This window comes from Psammomys obesus, unplaced genomic scaffold (assembly GCF_907164565.1).
Source record: "Psammomys obesus unplaced genomic scaffold, mPsaObe1.curated_primary_1811, whole genome shotgun sequence".
Classification (NCBI taxonomy): domain Eukaryota; kingdom Metazoa; phylum Chordata; class Mammalia; order Rodentia; family Muridae; genus Psammomys; species Psammomys obesus.
This window is the reverse complement of record NW_026587556.1, coordinates 4,381,755-4,398,257: the sequence shown is the minus strand read 5'-3', so window position 1 is coordinate 4,398,257 and position 16,503 is coordinate 4,381,755. Positions and strand designations below refer to the sequence as shown.

At 42.3% G+C, this 16,503-nt stretch overlaps 1 protein-coding gene across 4 annotated transcripts; it reads right to left on the bottom strand.

Moving 5' to 3' along the window:
• Positions 1 to 10,594: 10,594 nt before the first annotated feature.
• Positions 10,595 to 16,503, bottom strand: CUNH7orf25 (chromosome unknown C7orf25 homolog). Of its 4 annotated transcripts, none has more exons than XM_055603963.1 (3): positions 16,403 to 16,503; positions 13,179 to 13,362; positions 10,595 to 12,511 (listed from the first exon to the last, which is right to left on the bottom strand). In XM_055603963.1, exon 3 carries the CDS (start codon positions 12,241 to 12,243, stop codon positions 10,978 to 10,980), a length of 1,266 nt encoding a protein of 421 aa, XP_055459938.1. In that variant the 5' UTR covers positions 12,244 to 12,511; positions 13,179 to 13,362; positions 16,403 to 16,503; the 3' UTR covers positions 10,595 to 10,977. The 4 variants fall into 4 exon arrangements, with proteins under 4 accessions (XP_055459938.1, XP_055459941.1, XP_055459939.1 ...); XM_055603966.1 differs by having other exon boundaries at positions 16,483 to 16,497; XM_055603964.1 differs by lacking the exon at positions 16,403 to 16,503 and adding an exon at positions 15,808 to 16,282.

The following is a 16,503-nucleotide window of genomic DNA, read 5'->3' as shown; positions in this document are numbered from 1 at the left end:
TTTGGTTGTTGTTTTTCAAGTTTAATTCTTTCTTTAGCTCTAAAGATAACCAGTTACAGTTTCCACAAGCTAATCTTGCAATATTCCCTTATTCTAAATTGGCAGAAATTTTAGTGAACAAAGTCTACCTCAGACAACCAGTTTTGGTGATGCTGTCAAAACAGAGCCATTGGCCGAAACGAAGCATAGATGCTCTGAGAGGCCTAGAGCGTTGGCGACTGACTACTCTATACAGAAAAGGCTTAGAGCACCCCCATGTGGTCAGTAAGGGTTAAGACAAAGCCAAGGTTTCTCAGTATGCGAGAGTGGCCAGTGCTTTCTTACTCCTTTATTCCAAATGGCAGCTGTATCATTCACTGCTAAGTCTCACGCTCTCATAGGTTAATTAAAATCTCCCTCATCAATGGCAATAAAAGACAAATTTCCAAGACATTATTTTTGAAAAAGAATAACAACCATGAGTAACAACAACAGAAACACAATCAAGTCATCTTCAATAACGGTGTTTCTAAAATAATAGAATATTTTATGTTCATGGTTTTTATACATTACATTTTTCAGTTAGGAGAGTTCATGGGGCCAGACACAGACTCAGTGACACGCAACACAACCGTTACAGTGAGTGATGTTAAAAGGGGGAAATATGAGCAGAGTTGGGAGAAAAGGCAAGAAATATTTTAAATTAACTATTTATAATGAAACGAAAGAGTCTGACAAACACCAGTACCATAAATGAACAAAGGTGTACGATTAAGCCAAATCTCAGTATTTGAGTTTAGGAGGAAGGGACAAGGCAGGAAGCAGAAACAGGAAACTGTACCCGCTTCCACGCAGGCTAGATAGACCTCCTCAGGGAAGAAGGCTGCCACCGGCTGCTGCTGTGGTTACTCACAGCTTTGCATCTGAAAAGGGCCAGGAACATAAAAGGATTCTGATGGGTATAAAGTTGTCAGGAGGAGACTATCAGGAGACTGTTATGGTCCACAAATTTTAGAAGTTGCTAAAGCTGTGGAAGGCTTATTTTATTTTATTTTTACATAGTAAAAATAAATAAGTAAAGGCAGGGATGAGGATAAGCGAAAGAAGATGTATGCATAAAAGGGAGGTAAATAAGATGTGGCTGAAGGATAGGGAAAGAAACAAGGAGGGTGGGGGTGCTCAAGGGTTAAGAGCACTGGCTGCTCATCCAGAGGACCCAGGTTCGATTCCCCGCACCCACGTCGCAGTACACCACTGCCTGTAACTCCAGTCCCAGGGGAACTGACTACCTCACAGGGACACATGCAGGCAAAACACCAATGCACATAAAATAAAAAAATAAACTTTAAAAAGAAAGAAAGAAAGAAAGAAAGAAAGAAAGAAAGAAAGAAAGAAAGAAAGAAAGAAAGAAAGAAAGAAAAAGACAGCCCTAAACTGTAACTGAGCAATATGCAAACAAAAGCAAGAGCATCATAAAGCATGTGTGCAGGAATGGAGATTAGATAGTACAGACTAAGAAATGAAGAGCACACTGGTACAGCGAACTGCTAGCCCAACTGTACTGAGTGGAAAAGCACTCAGATGCCTCTAGCCTGCGTAGGTCCCACACGGTTCCGGTGGGAAAGCCATTGATCTCTGCAGACTCAATATCCTTGGGCTTCTGACATGTGGGAGGAAAGGGGCTGTGAATACTCTCCCAGCACTGCGCTTTCCTTGCAGTTTCACTGTTTTCTTCTGAGTAGCTTTATTCACACCTTCCACACTTTGAGAACCAATGTTGTAAGGTGAGAAGGAGAAAACACTAGAATTACACAGTATTGGGGGATTTGCTATGGATGCGGTTTTAAAATAACAATTTTCAACTCGAAGAAATGTGTCCAGATTAAAGCATCACATAAATTTGGTTTTGGCTGTCTTGTTTGCCAGTCGGATCTATACAGTAAGATACTGTTTCAAAAAAAAATTTTTTTTAAATTATGCTTTCACTCATTCTTTTATCTGAAATTCTCAGAGCCACAAAGAATCAAATGACGCATGAAACTAAGTTGTAAGTATGAAGAACTGAATGGGACTGACCATTATCCTTAGTCTTTAACTCATCACAATTATTGGAAACACATTGCTGATACGTGGATGTGGTCTTCAGATTCTTTCAGGGATGAACAACACATTCTATGTCTTCTCCTAAATCCAAAATTATCTCATATCCAAAATATAACGGGTTGCAAATTTTTGAATTACAGAATTGTGGACACGCTCTAGCAAAAGAATAGAGGGCATCATTACCTACCTTCTTGTTAGCCACTAACTATTCTTTATTACTTGGCTGACACTAGATTCTTCAGTGTCCTTCCCTATAGAGGAATTTGATATCTTCTCATCATCAAAAACGTGCTTCTTGGGTTGAGTGTATTTTGATTTGGTTTGGGTTTTACAATAGCGGGAATTGCCCTCAGGGCCTCTGGCAAGGGAGACAAGCACTCTCTCTGCCCCTGATTTAAGCCTCCAACCCACAGAGCTCCATTTGGAAATTTCCTATAGTATGTTAACTCCCTTTGTCAAAGAGGTGTTTTGGATTTCTTCTTCTTCTTCTTCTTCTTCTTCTTCTTCTTCTTCTTCTTCTTCTTCTTCTTCTTCTCCCATAAGTTTTTGGGAGAAGCTGTGTAGTAGAGCTTTTTCAAAATTATTCCCAGAGCTTAAAACATTCCTTGGCAGAAATGTCTTTTTTCAAAGTCAGTAGAAGAATAATCCACTGTCCTCTACCCCTGGCCAGCTCAATAAAGAAATAATGTCTTGTGAGGCCAGAGGCCTGGGCTGTAGGTAAACAGACCTGACTCCTACATCCCGCTCTAATTCTACATTCTCTATAAAGTGTAGGAACATACGTGTGTTGAATAGCTTTATGTCAACTCAACACAAGAAAGGATAACTTGGGAAGGACAATTTCTCAGTTGAGAAAATGCTTCCATAAAATTTGCCTGTAGGTAAGTAAGTCTGTAGTGCCCTTTCCTGATTAAGGATTGATGTGAGTGGGTTCAGCTCGCTATGGATGGTACCACCCCTGGTCAGGTGGTCCTGGGTGGTAAGAGAAAGCAGTCTGAGCAAGGCATGGGGGCAAGCCAGTAAGCAGCATTTCTCTGTAGCCTCCACTTCAACTCTAGCCTCCAGGTCCATCCCTTGAGATCCTACCTGACTCCCTCTGATGAGAGGCTATGATATGGAAGTGTAAACCAGAAAAATCCTTTACTCCCCGAGTTGTTGGGGTTTGTTGTTGTCATCATCAGTTTTTGTTGTTATTTGCTTGATTGTTTGTTATGGTGTTTAATCACAATGTTAGGAACTATAAATCAGACATGTTTAGCCATAGTAATAAAAACAATATGGTACTAGCACAAAGAGACAGAAGACCAATAGAAGAAACTTGAAAACCCAAATATGGATACAGCTGTTTAATGTATTTAAAAGATTCCAAAAACATATGCTGCAGAAAAGAAAATATCATCCACAAATGGTGTGGGAAAGCTGAATGTCCATTCACATGCAGAAGGTTGAAACTGGACCTTTATCTATCATTTGCACAAAACTAATTCCAATGGACCTAATTGGAATGCCTAAACCTGAAACCTGAAACACTGAAACTGCTAGAAGAAAATACAGGCAGTATCCTAATTAAATAGGTGTGGGAAAGAGCCATCTGAATAGGACTCTATTTGTTCAAGAATTAAGAACAAATAGCAAGCTTCTGCACAGCTAAAGACACAATAGACAGGGTGAAAAGGAAGTTTGAAGAAGGGATTAAAATCTTTGCTAACTACACATCTGACAGAGAATTAGATCAAGAATATATGAAGAGCTCAAAAGACAAAGAATCAATAAAACAGATGACCCATTCAAAAAATGGAGCTAGGATTTGAACAGAGAATCCTCAATTGATGAAAAAAAATGTCTAAGAAATAACTCAAAAAAAAAAGTTCATTGTTGCTGCAATTAGGGAAATGCAAATCAAACCAACTTTGTGATTTGCTCTTACCCCAGTTAGAATGGCAAAGATCAATGAAACAATCACCAACAAATGCTAGCAGTGATGTGGAGAAAGAAAGAACCTTCATTCAATTTTGACAGGATACCAAACTGGTACAGCCATTGTGGAAATCAGTGTAGAGCATTCTCAATAAGCTAAAAATAAAGCATAGGATCCAGGTATAACATTCCTTGGCATATGCCCCAAAAGATTTGACATCCTCCTCCACAGATACTTGCTCAGCCACGTTCATTTCTGCTCTGTTCACAATAGCTAGGAAATGCAAACAACCTAAATGTTCTCAAACTGATGGAAATGGGTAAATATATACCATATAATACTAGTCAGCCATAAGAAAAATATTAAATCATGAACTTTGCTGATAAATGGATAGAACTAAAAAAATATCATATCAAGTGAGGTAAACCCAGAGCCAGTAAGACAAATATCACAAGTTCCTTCTTTTTACAGTCTCCTAGATCCAAATCTTCAGATGTGAGTACATATCCTGGAGTGACCACAGAAACCGGGAAAGTAAAATGGGACCATTGTCTGGGGAGGGAGCAATGGAGAGGGCAACGGCAGGGCACAAAGTGATCTGACTGGGAAATGGGGAAAGGGACGCCTAATTAGGAGGAGGGAGATAACTACAGGGGAGAGGAGTGTAAAATAACAGTAAGGATGTCTGAAAAAGTCATAAGGAATAATACTGTTAACTATCTACCTAAACAAACTCTGTAATACATGTATTACTCTATAATATATGTAAGTCCCCATATATATACATTTTTTTTAATAAAATGTTCTCATCTAGGCTGACAATGTTCCCTTCAAGAGTCAAAGACAACCTAACCAAAACCCTAATGCCAGGCAGGAAAAGCCTTTTTTTATTTGTTGATCAGAGTTGTCTGAGAAACTCCCCAAACCTCACAGATTATTGCTATTGCCTTTGGTTGCCTCCCAGAAGAAGGCAAGTCCCTACTGCTGGAGACACCACGCACTTCAGACGCAGAACCCAGAGGCCCCTGGGCTAGAACCGACTCCTGAGGATTAGCTAGCACAGTGCCAGAAGGTGCTCTGCAAGCTTCCTAAGGTGGTCAACAAATCACAGTCCTAACCAGCTGTGAGGCCTATGGACCACAACAACAACAACAACACGGCACAATAACACTAAGGGTGCAGTAGTGGTGCTAATGTTGTAACCAACAGCTCTCCAACTGGATTTAAGACCTACTTCAACCAGAGGAAAATCATGCTTGGTACTGGAAACCTAGCCAAATACCCAGTGCTGGCAAGGTCATGGATCTTGAAGGAGATCCTATAACCACCACCTTAGGAAACCAGCATAATGTACAACGACATTATAAGCACCTGTCTGTGAACACACACACGAGTAATAATACTAAGTGAAAATAATAATATAGAATGGAGCACATACGTTAGTGAAAGTCTTGACACTCTGTCACAGAAGAACACAACACCCACGTCAGGTCCTAGCCCCCAAGGTTGTGCAAGGATGTGATGTTCGTTCTGGAAACCAGAACCACGGGGAGCATGCAGCCTCTCTGAAAGAAGATGCTGCAGACTTTGTCCAGTGAGAAACATGGACATTTGATCATGGCAGTTTTGAGTGGTAGAAGGAGAAACCCAAGTTCCAGCTGTGTTACAGGGAGTCCCAATCTTAAGGGCATCATGGGAGATTTGTTATAGAAAATACAAAACAAGCTGATAACGTTTATTATTAAATACCTATAATTATTATAATTATTAAAACCCACTGGGACCTGATTCAGGTGATGGGGGAATGAATTAAAAAAACAAACAGATGGACATAGAAAAGCTGGTCTATGTGATGGTGAAACCACAGCCGTGGCCAAGAACGACACACTTTCCCTCAGCACTCCATACTTCCTCAGGACTTCCTCTGCTCCCTGTGTGGTATCCTAGCCTGCCCTTATTCTGCCTCATGATGAAGGACAATTCCTCACTGGTAGTCAATTGTTACGGAGGAGTACTCTGCCCTCTTTCTCTCTGAGGACCAGCATTCCCACTGGTGAAGATTTGTTTTTTATCTGAGATGTGTTACATTTTGTTTTATACTATGTTGCCAGGTTTGGGGATCAGACCTATGTTCATAGTCTAGAAAATAAATGTGGAAACATTCACAATGTTTCCACAGTGATGCTCAGACAACCAGCATACAGAAGATAAGAGGTGCCTCTCAAAATGCTGTCCTTCCCATGCTAGACAGTGTACCCCCGTGTAAGGTGGGTACCATATTACTTTTAAAGCAAGAGTCGCTTGATGTTTAAAGCTAAAAACTTGTCTGATGACACTAACCAGACCAGGACATTTTTATAGAAAATGGCTTACCTACTTTAAAATAATTTCAATTGTTGCTTTTTCTAGTTTCGTACTTTTTCCTTGATTCTAATTCATATTTCCTAAGAAAATCATGTTTCAATGTGTTCCAAGAATTCCCACCCTGAGGAAGACTAAAAATCATCCCCCCTGTGTGTGTGTGCACGCACGCGCGCGCACACACACACACAACCAAGGTTTCAATGACAAACCTGACCTAGATTCTACTACCGTTCACCCAGGAAAACCAGTGAGTTCATTAGGCTTACTTAGAGAGCAAAGAGTGAGGAGTTGTGGGCATCAGCTTTTGATGACCTTAAAGCAGCCACCTTGGAAGGTCTGCGTCCAGCCAGGATGAGGGCTTCCCCTCCCTTAGCCTCTCCCAAAGCCCAAAGAGCAAGGCTACCCACAAGTACGGTACACATGAATGCACACAACTAGTTGGGAGGGGTGGCTGGGTCCCGCAAGCCTCCGCTGCTCCTTCATCTCATGAGCAAACATCAACAGCTGCGATGAGAATTCTCTACGGCAGTGTCCTGGCTAGGAAAGGCCGATCCAGCACAACACGCCCTTTCTAAACTTACCAAAGTAGCATCTTCACTTACAAATAATCTTCCCCAGAGGTTCTCTTTCTTCCTGCTTTTTTGTTTGCAGGCTTCTCCAGGAATTCTGACTTAAGCTTTTCCTTATATGGACTACATTATTTTCTTTCCTCACACCTCATTTGGAATTGACTTATCTTGATTTACTGTAGGAGCTAATTTTTTAAACTTCGTGTCTGTGTGTGTGTGTGTAAATCTGTCATTGTGCAAGTGTAGAGGTCACAAGGCAACTTCTAGGAATGAGTTAGTGCCTCCCACTGTATGCGTTGGGCATCTCTGCCACGGTGCTGTGTACTCCAGGAGAGCTGGCCCGAGATCTTCCCTGTGATTTTCCTGTCTCTGCCTCTCTTTCTGGAGGAGGGTTTGTACAGGTGCATACAGCAGCATCTGGCATCTGTAGGTTCCTAGATCAAACTCAGGTCATCAGGTTTGCACAGGGGAAGAGGACATGCTCAGTCCTGGTGCAACTTGATGAGCTGGGCTGGAAGCTGAGGAAGAAGGGAGGGGGGAGAAGGGAGGGAGGGGGAAGGAAAGAGGGATGGGGCTATAACCAGGGTGTAAAGTTAAAAATAAATAAATAAATAAATTCCAGCATTCTTACTCTGGCCACAGCTATCCTTAAAATATATTTCTTTAAACTACAGACTTTTGTTGTTTCTTTAAAGGGATCTGATATGACCTTAAGCTAATCTTGATTATCTTTACTAAACCTTCCATTTCTCTGGCCTGATTTTCTACCAGCCCCTTATCCACATTCTTTGATCACATTATGTTTCCACTAACACACTTTATAAAGTTTCACTCCTGAAATCATCAACCATCGTTCCCTTTTGACTTGTGACCCCAGATCAAATAAATAGTCCCTTACTAGGTACTCATGATATTTTGAGCGTTAACTTAATACATTATATTTTGATCTTTTGCCTCCATTCAAACTAAGCATTCCATTCCTCAAAATTAACCTGCTGTTTCATACCAAACTATTCCAATCTTGTTTGGTTCTAGCTAGCGCTAAGTATTTATTTAATGCCTTAAATAATTCCCGGCCTTTCTAATGTTGCAGCCACTTAATACAGTTCACGTCATAGTGAGCCCCAACCATAAAACATCTAGGTTGTTTTCATTGGTTGTTTTCATTGGAAACAACCTAGATGTCTCTCAGCGGAGAAATGGATACAGAAATTGTGGTACATTTACACAAATGGAATACTACTCAGCAATTAAAAACAAGGAAATCATGAAATTTGCAGGCAAATGGTGGAAACTAGAAAAGATCATCTTGAGTGAGGTAACCCAGAAGCAGAAAGACACACATGGTATACACTCACTCATAAGTGGATATTAGCCATGTAATGTAGGATAAACATACTAAAATCTATCCTCCTAAAGAAGCTAAACAACAAGGAGGATCCTAGGGAACATGCTCTATCCTCATTCAGAAGGACAAATGTGATAGACATCGGAAGCAGGAGAAGACAGGGAACATGACAGGAGCCTACCACAGAGGGCCTCTGAAAGACTCTACTGATTGAGATATCTCGAAGTAGAGGCTGAGACTCATAGCCAAATCTTTCATATCTCGAAGTAGAGGCTGAGACTCATAGCCAAACTTTGGACAGAGTGCAGGGAATCTTATGAAAGAAGGGGGAGATAGAAAGACCTGGAAGGGACAGGAGCTCCAAAAGGAGACCAACAGAGCCATGAAAACTGATCCCTGGGGCCCTGAAGAGAATGATACCCCAACCAAGGACAACGCATGGAGAGGACCTAAAATTCCAGCTCAGATGTAGCCCATAGTCTCCAAGTGGGGTCCCTAATAAGGGGAGCAGGGACTACCTCTGGCATGAACTCAGTGGCAGGTTCTCTGATCACATTCCCCTGGGGGGTGCAGCCTTGTTAGGCCACAGAGGAAGACAATGCAACCAGTCATGATGAAACCTGATAGGCTAGGGTCAAATAGAAGGGGAGGAGGACCTCCCCTATTAGTGGACTAGAAGAGGGGCATAGGGAAGAGTAAGGGAGGATGGGTTTGGGAAGAGACAAGGGAGGGGCCACAGCCGGGATACAAGTGAATAAATTGTAATAAATGACAATAACAATAAAGAGAAAATCATTTTCATTGCTACTTCCTAAGTGTAATTTTTCTACTGTTACAAATCATAATGCAAATACCTATGTTTCCAATGGCTTTAGGCAACCCCTGTCCTCAAGGGGTCACAATCCATAGGTTGAGAACCTGCTTAAATAGGTGCTTAAAATTAGTCTTCTAAAACTAGACCATACCTCCCCACACTTGACACCTAATTCACGCAGAGTTCTTCCTGAGAGGAATTATGTGTTTAGTGACCTCTTCCCAGAGAAGCGCCACCCTACATCCAAATTTTGTATTCATTTTAGTGTTCCTAGATGCTGACGAACAAACTTCATCTCAAAGTTGTTGCTTGAAGCTGAGTTACCCTTCTTATTCAGAGAAGTTGGCAGGGAGTCGCAATCAGGCTGCCAATACCCCAACTCAAATCCCAATGCTAACTCCTTCCTCTGCTACAGTTAGGAAAGACAACACTACTCTCAAAAAAAATGTCTTTAGGAAAATATACACACACTTTGTGAGCCTGTTTTATTGTAAACAATAAAGTATTGAGTACACTGTCGTCATAGAACTTATTTTTTATTACATGCAGCTATCATCCACTATCCCCATCACCATTTCATGAATGATGTAATGCAATTAGCTCTTGCTATAAGGTAACAGAATAAAAAAGGTAGTTTTTAATAACCTAAATATTTGCAATATGGAGTTGTTCCGACTTGAAGGAAAAATCTAGGTTTTGAAAAACACATTTTCAACTTGTCCAAATCAATATTACACCTTCAATGTTCTAGATATAGCTTAGGAAGACTGTTGGCTAGGCTCTCTTTTACAGTGGTGTGCTGGATACCTTTATGTCAACTTGACACAACCTAAAGTCATCTGAGAGGAGGGAACCTCAATTGAGAAAATGCCTCCATAGACCGGGCTACAGGCAAGCCTGTGGAGCATTTCATCAGTGGCTTATGAGGAAGGGCCCAGCCCATTGTGAGTGGTGCCATCTATGGGCTGGTGGCCTGGGTTCCTTATGAAGGAAGGATGAGTGAGGCAGTTACACCCCTCCATGGCTTCTGTATCAAACCTGCCTCCAGGTTCCACTCGATTCGAGTCCCTGCCTTGACTTCCCTCAGTAAACTGTGAGTTAGGATACGTAAGCCAAAGACACTCTCCTCCCTCTCCAGCTTGCTGCAATAGTAACCACAGCTAAGACAAGTGGTATAGCAATAAATAGATGATACTCAACAGATCAAAGTTCACTTTCATTCCATATGAATTATAAACTCTATAAACATACCCAGCAGACTGTGTCTGATACAAAGCAATTGTTTTAAAAAATTAAACATTTAAAACTATTTTTTTATTTTTTGTAGGAATTTTAGTTTTCATTTCATTTCTAAAATTTTTAATAGCACTAGTTTTAGTTTTAATTTTTTTTTAGGATATTTTCACTAATAACAAGCAGAGACTTTAGGATCTGAAATAACTATTATTTCCCACCTGCAATCGACACAACTGACAAATAAATACAATGAAAAGCAGGCCTCAGAGTTTTCTCCAGATGTTTAATGAATTCAAGAATCAAGGAGCTATAGTCCATGAACAAACTGTGATTACCTGTAGTGGAGGCTGCAGCCCAACAGAGGAAAACAAAAGCATTATACAATAGCTAAAAGCCTTACACAGATATATTTGTTTTTACCTGCAATGATATAGTTTGCAATGTAATGCAGAGATATATAAGATGTCTCTTGAGCTTTTTCTAATTTATAGACCTTAAACAGATGAAACACAAAGAACTTCTACTTAAACACGGAAGAGTTCTAGATATTATTTTACTATAAACTTACTTTTTTTTCTCCCAATTTAGATGGGAAGGGCAGCCTTTGGTATAAATAACATATTTCCACAACACTTATGGGACAGCACTAGCGTGCACCATCGCTGGTGAAGTCTTTTGGTAAGGGCATAGCTAACGCCTCTTTACTCTCAGTGAGTGCTCTAGGCTGATGGATGAACACACTGAATTTAACACCCTGGTTGTTGGCAGCTCTGACAAAACCACTATTGGCAGTCATCGTGATGGCTTTCAGGGTATCTCCTGTCCCAAAAATCGTTAACGAACGGCTATTGATTTTTGAACTCGCCACTAATCTCAAGGCACGCTCAGAAGGCTGGTCCGGTACCACACTGACTCGCTTAATTAGTGCGGAGGCCCTCTCCCTCTCTCCGGGCCCCCCTAAGGTATCTAGAATGGACTGAAAATCCTTGACAGCAGATTCACAGGCAAACAACTCCTTGTCCTTCATAAATGCTTCCAGCTGAGGTAAAACCTGCTCTTTCCTCTCTTGCTCTGCTTGCTCAGTGAGCACTTTTTCTTTGAAGATAAAGTGGCAGCCTCCATAACTCATAGCAGATACATATGTGATTAAAGTAGTAATGTCCAGGTTGACCCTTTTGCACACATCAACTTTGATCTCTGTTGGAAAGGCAACATGTGCCAGTACATTTGCTCGGTCTACTCTTGTCACCTGCAGAAGTTCTTGGCCCTCATCGTCTGACTCACTCTCGCTCGGCTGTAACTCCTCCGGGTGATGGAGCAGAGAGTTGACCGCCACGATGTCTCCTCTTACGGATATGCCCATATCTTTCAGCTTTTCTGCCATGGGGCTGGAGACACTGTTGTAAAATGCAAACACAATGTGAGGGTTGCTATACTGCACTGGTTGCTGGCGACTGGCCTGAAGGAAGTCTTCAGCCTGCTCAATGATGCTCTTGTCACCATACTGGCCCCTGCCCAGCCAGATGTTGTGCAGTGCTTCAGCCTTCCGGCCAATAGCTTTGACCCAGGTATGACCTCCATTTGCTACGACATCCACCACAAGAGTCTGCTTTTCTCCAAAGGTATCCGTGTAGCCGAAAACACGAAGAACACTAACGACCTCTTCTAGGTTCTCTGCAGATTCCACAATGGCTTTCAGGTGTGTTAGATTCGTGCTTTGTAAATGGGACTCTTTAATAGCCACCTTCCCGGCCTCTATTTTCTGTAAGAATTTTAATTCTGCCTTCAGTTTGCTGCACAGCTTTGCACCACCTTCTATGCCACCTTTTCTTGATCTAGACAGTGATTCTGCTCTCTTGATCAGTTCCTTGGCTATGGAAATTCTTTCAGAAAGCATGGAGTGTGCAGACATGCTGACAGCATTATTCCTTTCAGAGAAGACAACAACGAAGCACACTTCAATGTACTGCTACTGTTAGGATGATTTAAAAGTCCAATCTAGCAGCAAAGTCTATGTAGCTGGAGGATATGAACCTGGGCTTCAGTGTATGGGGTTTGGGAGAGCCTCCTTCCTTTGACAGCTACAGAAGGCTGTACATTTGAACTGTTCCTCAAGTATGTTGGATTCTGACACTTGCTTAGACTTTCATTTCTTCAGACTATGGCATTCACAGCATGTCCTATATCAGGATAAAAAAACAAAAAAGCAAGAATCTGATAATGTGTTTTGTATCTCTATCAATAGTCTTACTATTCAACTACTGAAAAATTTAAGGTTCCAAACATCAAGTGTAAAGGTTTAAAATAGCTTTCTACACACCCCTTCATATTCCATCCCTGCCGAAAGTCCTTGCCCTGAGGATCCTAGACTCTCTCCACCCCCAACTCAACTCCACCCACTCCAGCCAACTCCACCCATCCCTACTGTCCACATCTGGTCTATTCTCCAGGCAGACATCAGATTGTACTTCCAACTATAACCATCCTAACTATTCAAGGACCCACACCAACAACTCCACCCATTCCTGCAACTTGCCTAAGGAGTAAGTGTCCTGCCTGCCTTCCAGCACCTTTTCCCACACTCCTCTTTCAGGAAGGGAGCCAGCAGCTAACCCCATCCATTCCCCCTGAAAGTCCTTGCCTCCATCCCACCCCAGCTATCTTATCACCTTCACTAACTCAACTATGCCCACTCCAGCCAGCTCTACGCATCTCTGATGTGCACACCTGCTCTCTCCTCAGGGCAACACCAGACCCACGCCTCCAACTACTCCACCATATGACCACCTCTCTCAAGGGAGAGGAATTAGGCCCAAACCAGCAACTCCACCTACCCCTGAGACTCACCTAAGAATCATGAATCTCTGCCTTCTGGACCCCACTCCTGGCAGGGAGCCAAGACTCACACTGCCAATTTCATCAGCACTCACTGCCTTCCTTTGGAGAAGTACTGAGCACCTCCCACAGACTCCTGAAGATTGACTGTGAAAATCCTCTAGCTCTACAGAGACTGTGGCAGCATGCACAAGACCTATATAAAATCAAGCCAGGGGGGGGGGGGAAAAAACAGCATGAAAGTAGATACAAAGTCCTATCCCTTACCAAGAAGCTATTTGCAATTTATTTATGCTGGAGAGGGAATATCAGTTTTCTTCAATGGAGTGACACTGTGTTTATCATCCAAACTCCAGCGCAGGCTTTACGTTCAGAAATAGTTGACCAACAAAAAAAAAACACTCTGTGATTTTTGTGTGCTTTGTTGTTTTGCTAGAACACAAAGTTAGGTGGGAGGGGAGGGAAGGCATATCTCAGAGGGGAAAGATTATGATAGAAATATACTGTATAAAAATTATTAAATAAACAAAAAAAGTTTCAATGCCAAAAAGACATATTGAAGATATCAGAAGTTGGAAAGACCATCAAGGGTTGGTAGGATTAATAGTGTGACAATTATTGCCCTACCAAAGCAAACCACTTATATTCAACACACTCCCCATCAGATTTCCAAAACAATTCTTTACATAATTTGAAAGAAAAACAATCTTAAATATCATATGGAACTGCAAAAAACCCATGTCAGCAAAAACAACAAAAGAAAGGTTGAAGGTATAATTTCAGATTTCAAGTTATACTACAGAGCCATAGTAATGACAACAGCATAGTGCTAGCAAAAAAGAAACTCACGGTCAATGGAAAATAACTGAGGACCCATACATGAACTCCCACTCCTCAAGCCATTTGATTTTGAGAAAGAAGTCAACAATGTAAACTGGAGAAAATAAAACATCTTCAACAAATGGTGCTGGTCAAACTGGAAAGCTAATGCAGAAGAATGAAACTTGATCGTTATCTCTCACCTTACACAAAACTCAACTCCAAATGAATTAAGGACCTCAACCTCAAATCTGATATCCTAACTCTGATAGAGGGGAAAATATAGAACATACTGGAATTCATTGGCATAGGAAAAGTCTTTCTGTACAGAACCTTTATAGCACAGACATTAAGAACAATTAATACATGAAACCTGAAGTTAAAAAAGTTTCTATACAGCAAAAGATACCATTACTTGAGTAAACAGGCAGCCCACAAAATGAGGGAAAAATTAACATCTATACACCTGACAGAAGGTTAGTGTCTAGAATATATAAAGAATTGAAAACAGCCATAGAGATCAGAACATTACTAAGAGGCCAGGGGAGGAGCTTTAAAGGAGGAGAAAGAATACGATGTTGTAAAGGGTTAAAGGGGAAAATGGAACAGGAAGGGTTAAACTGGGGTGAGAGTTAAGTGTAGTGTAGAGGAAGTGTGTGAGGGGAAAAATAACACTAAAGACATTTCAAAAAAGACGCATGGAAACCTACGCTGAGAACACCACCAATCTGAGCCATAGAACAATTTGAGCTGGTACAGACATGGAGGCTTCACCCCTACTGTCTAGTTTTCGTGGTTCTGCAAGGCATTACGCAGGCTAACAGAGGAGAAAAGTAACCTTCAACAATACCCAGCTCTGATTCTTTGGCGTTAGAATTATGACTGGCCTGGCAAGACATGTCCACTAGTACGCATCAATACCATGGGAGTAACCAGCCATTTTATGGTAGGATTAAGTCCCGTCCCACAGGATGAAGCCCACGCCTGGCATCAGTATTAGGCTAAGAACCTATGCCAGGCAGATCACAGGACCTGAGGGAGAACTTACTGCTTTATGCTGCTCAATAGGTAGTATAAAACTGACATCATTGTACCCACAGATAAATGTACCTCCCAACCTTCATCTAAGAGGCTTCTACTTATAGTAGATGGCTATTAAGACAGTATTTAATGCCCACAGCTGACCCAGGTGCAGAGCATAAAAGACTGCATATAACTCTTAGTCCTGAAAGGAACATACGTAACACACGTATGTTCACCCTCACAAGGCTCAGGGAGCATTGTGGAAAGAGGGGAGGAAAGACTGTAAAGAGCCATGGGTTGTAGATGACCACACAAGGAAACCTCTTCTGGGCACAGCGAGGCAGCTGTATGTATGAACTACCATGGGTTGTGAGAGCATCCACAAAACTTGTGCACGCCCAAACCAGACCAATCAACACCCAGCATGGAAAGAGGAGCTGGGCCCAGAATCCTCCCTTAACCAGGCAACTATTGGCGATTTTTAGCTGGTTGGAGAGGCAGTGGCAGTCTTTAAGAGTGTAGCCTCTAGTATGTCACCCACTCTCCAGTGGAAGTCCACACATTCAAGACTACTTGAGCAGCACAAACTGGTCTTGGAGGGGTGGTGACGGGTAGATAAGAGGAAGTCGATCTGGGGCTAGTTGTGGGAGCTACGGTGACTATGAGCAAAACACGTGATATGAAATTCTCAAAGAACTAATTGATTTTTTAAATATAAAAACAACTGTTTAACATTAAAAATCCCACAAACTGTCCAAACAAGAATCGCTCCTAATCTGGCCACACTGGGGTCCCTCACCTCCTTTGCCTCCGTCAGTGTTTTTTGTTTCCTTGGCCTTTTCAGGCAGTGCTTCTCTTCATACCCTGATGGTCCTGAAATCCTCCTGCCTCTGCTCTCCAAATACTGGAACTAAAGGTGTGCACCCCCTCACGGGATAGTCTTTTAAGGAGTTGTCTGTTGATTTCCAGAGTCTGGGTGCCAAGGAATCAAGACGGCCTGCTTTCTGCATGTGATGTCAACTTAGCATGTTTTACAGGAACAAAGGGGACAACCAACTTGCCTCCTGTTCCCATTCTGAAGGAAAAGCTGGAAGAAGGACTCGGAAGAGCACACCATGGTGGCCAGGCTGGCTGTTGGACTAATGGCAGGGTGGGAGGGCCAGGGGTGAGGTGCTTCTGGGTGGGTACGGGTCCCATCCCGGTACGTCCAGCTGCATAGCTGAGCCTGGCCCAACAGGTCCGGATCAAACAGGCTCCAGCTGGCCCAGTGCTTAGAGGCCAGAGTAGGGAAGACGCAGAACTGACCCTTCCTGCCCGGATACCCGGCCCAGCTCCTCCCTCTCTTTCCACCTCCCTCTATTCCCCACTCACTCCCTCAGTCCCCCGGTCCTCACCAGCAGCGCCAGACCCCATGCACACAATGCGAGGGCACACAGAGGCAGTATGCAGGGACAACTCAGCAGCCAGCCCTCACCTTGCTGGGCTGAGAGGCACT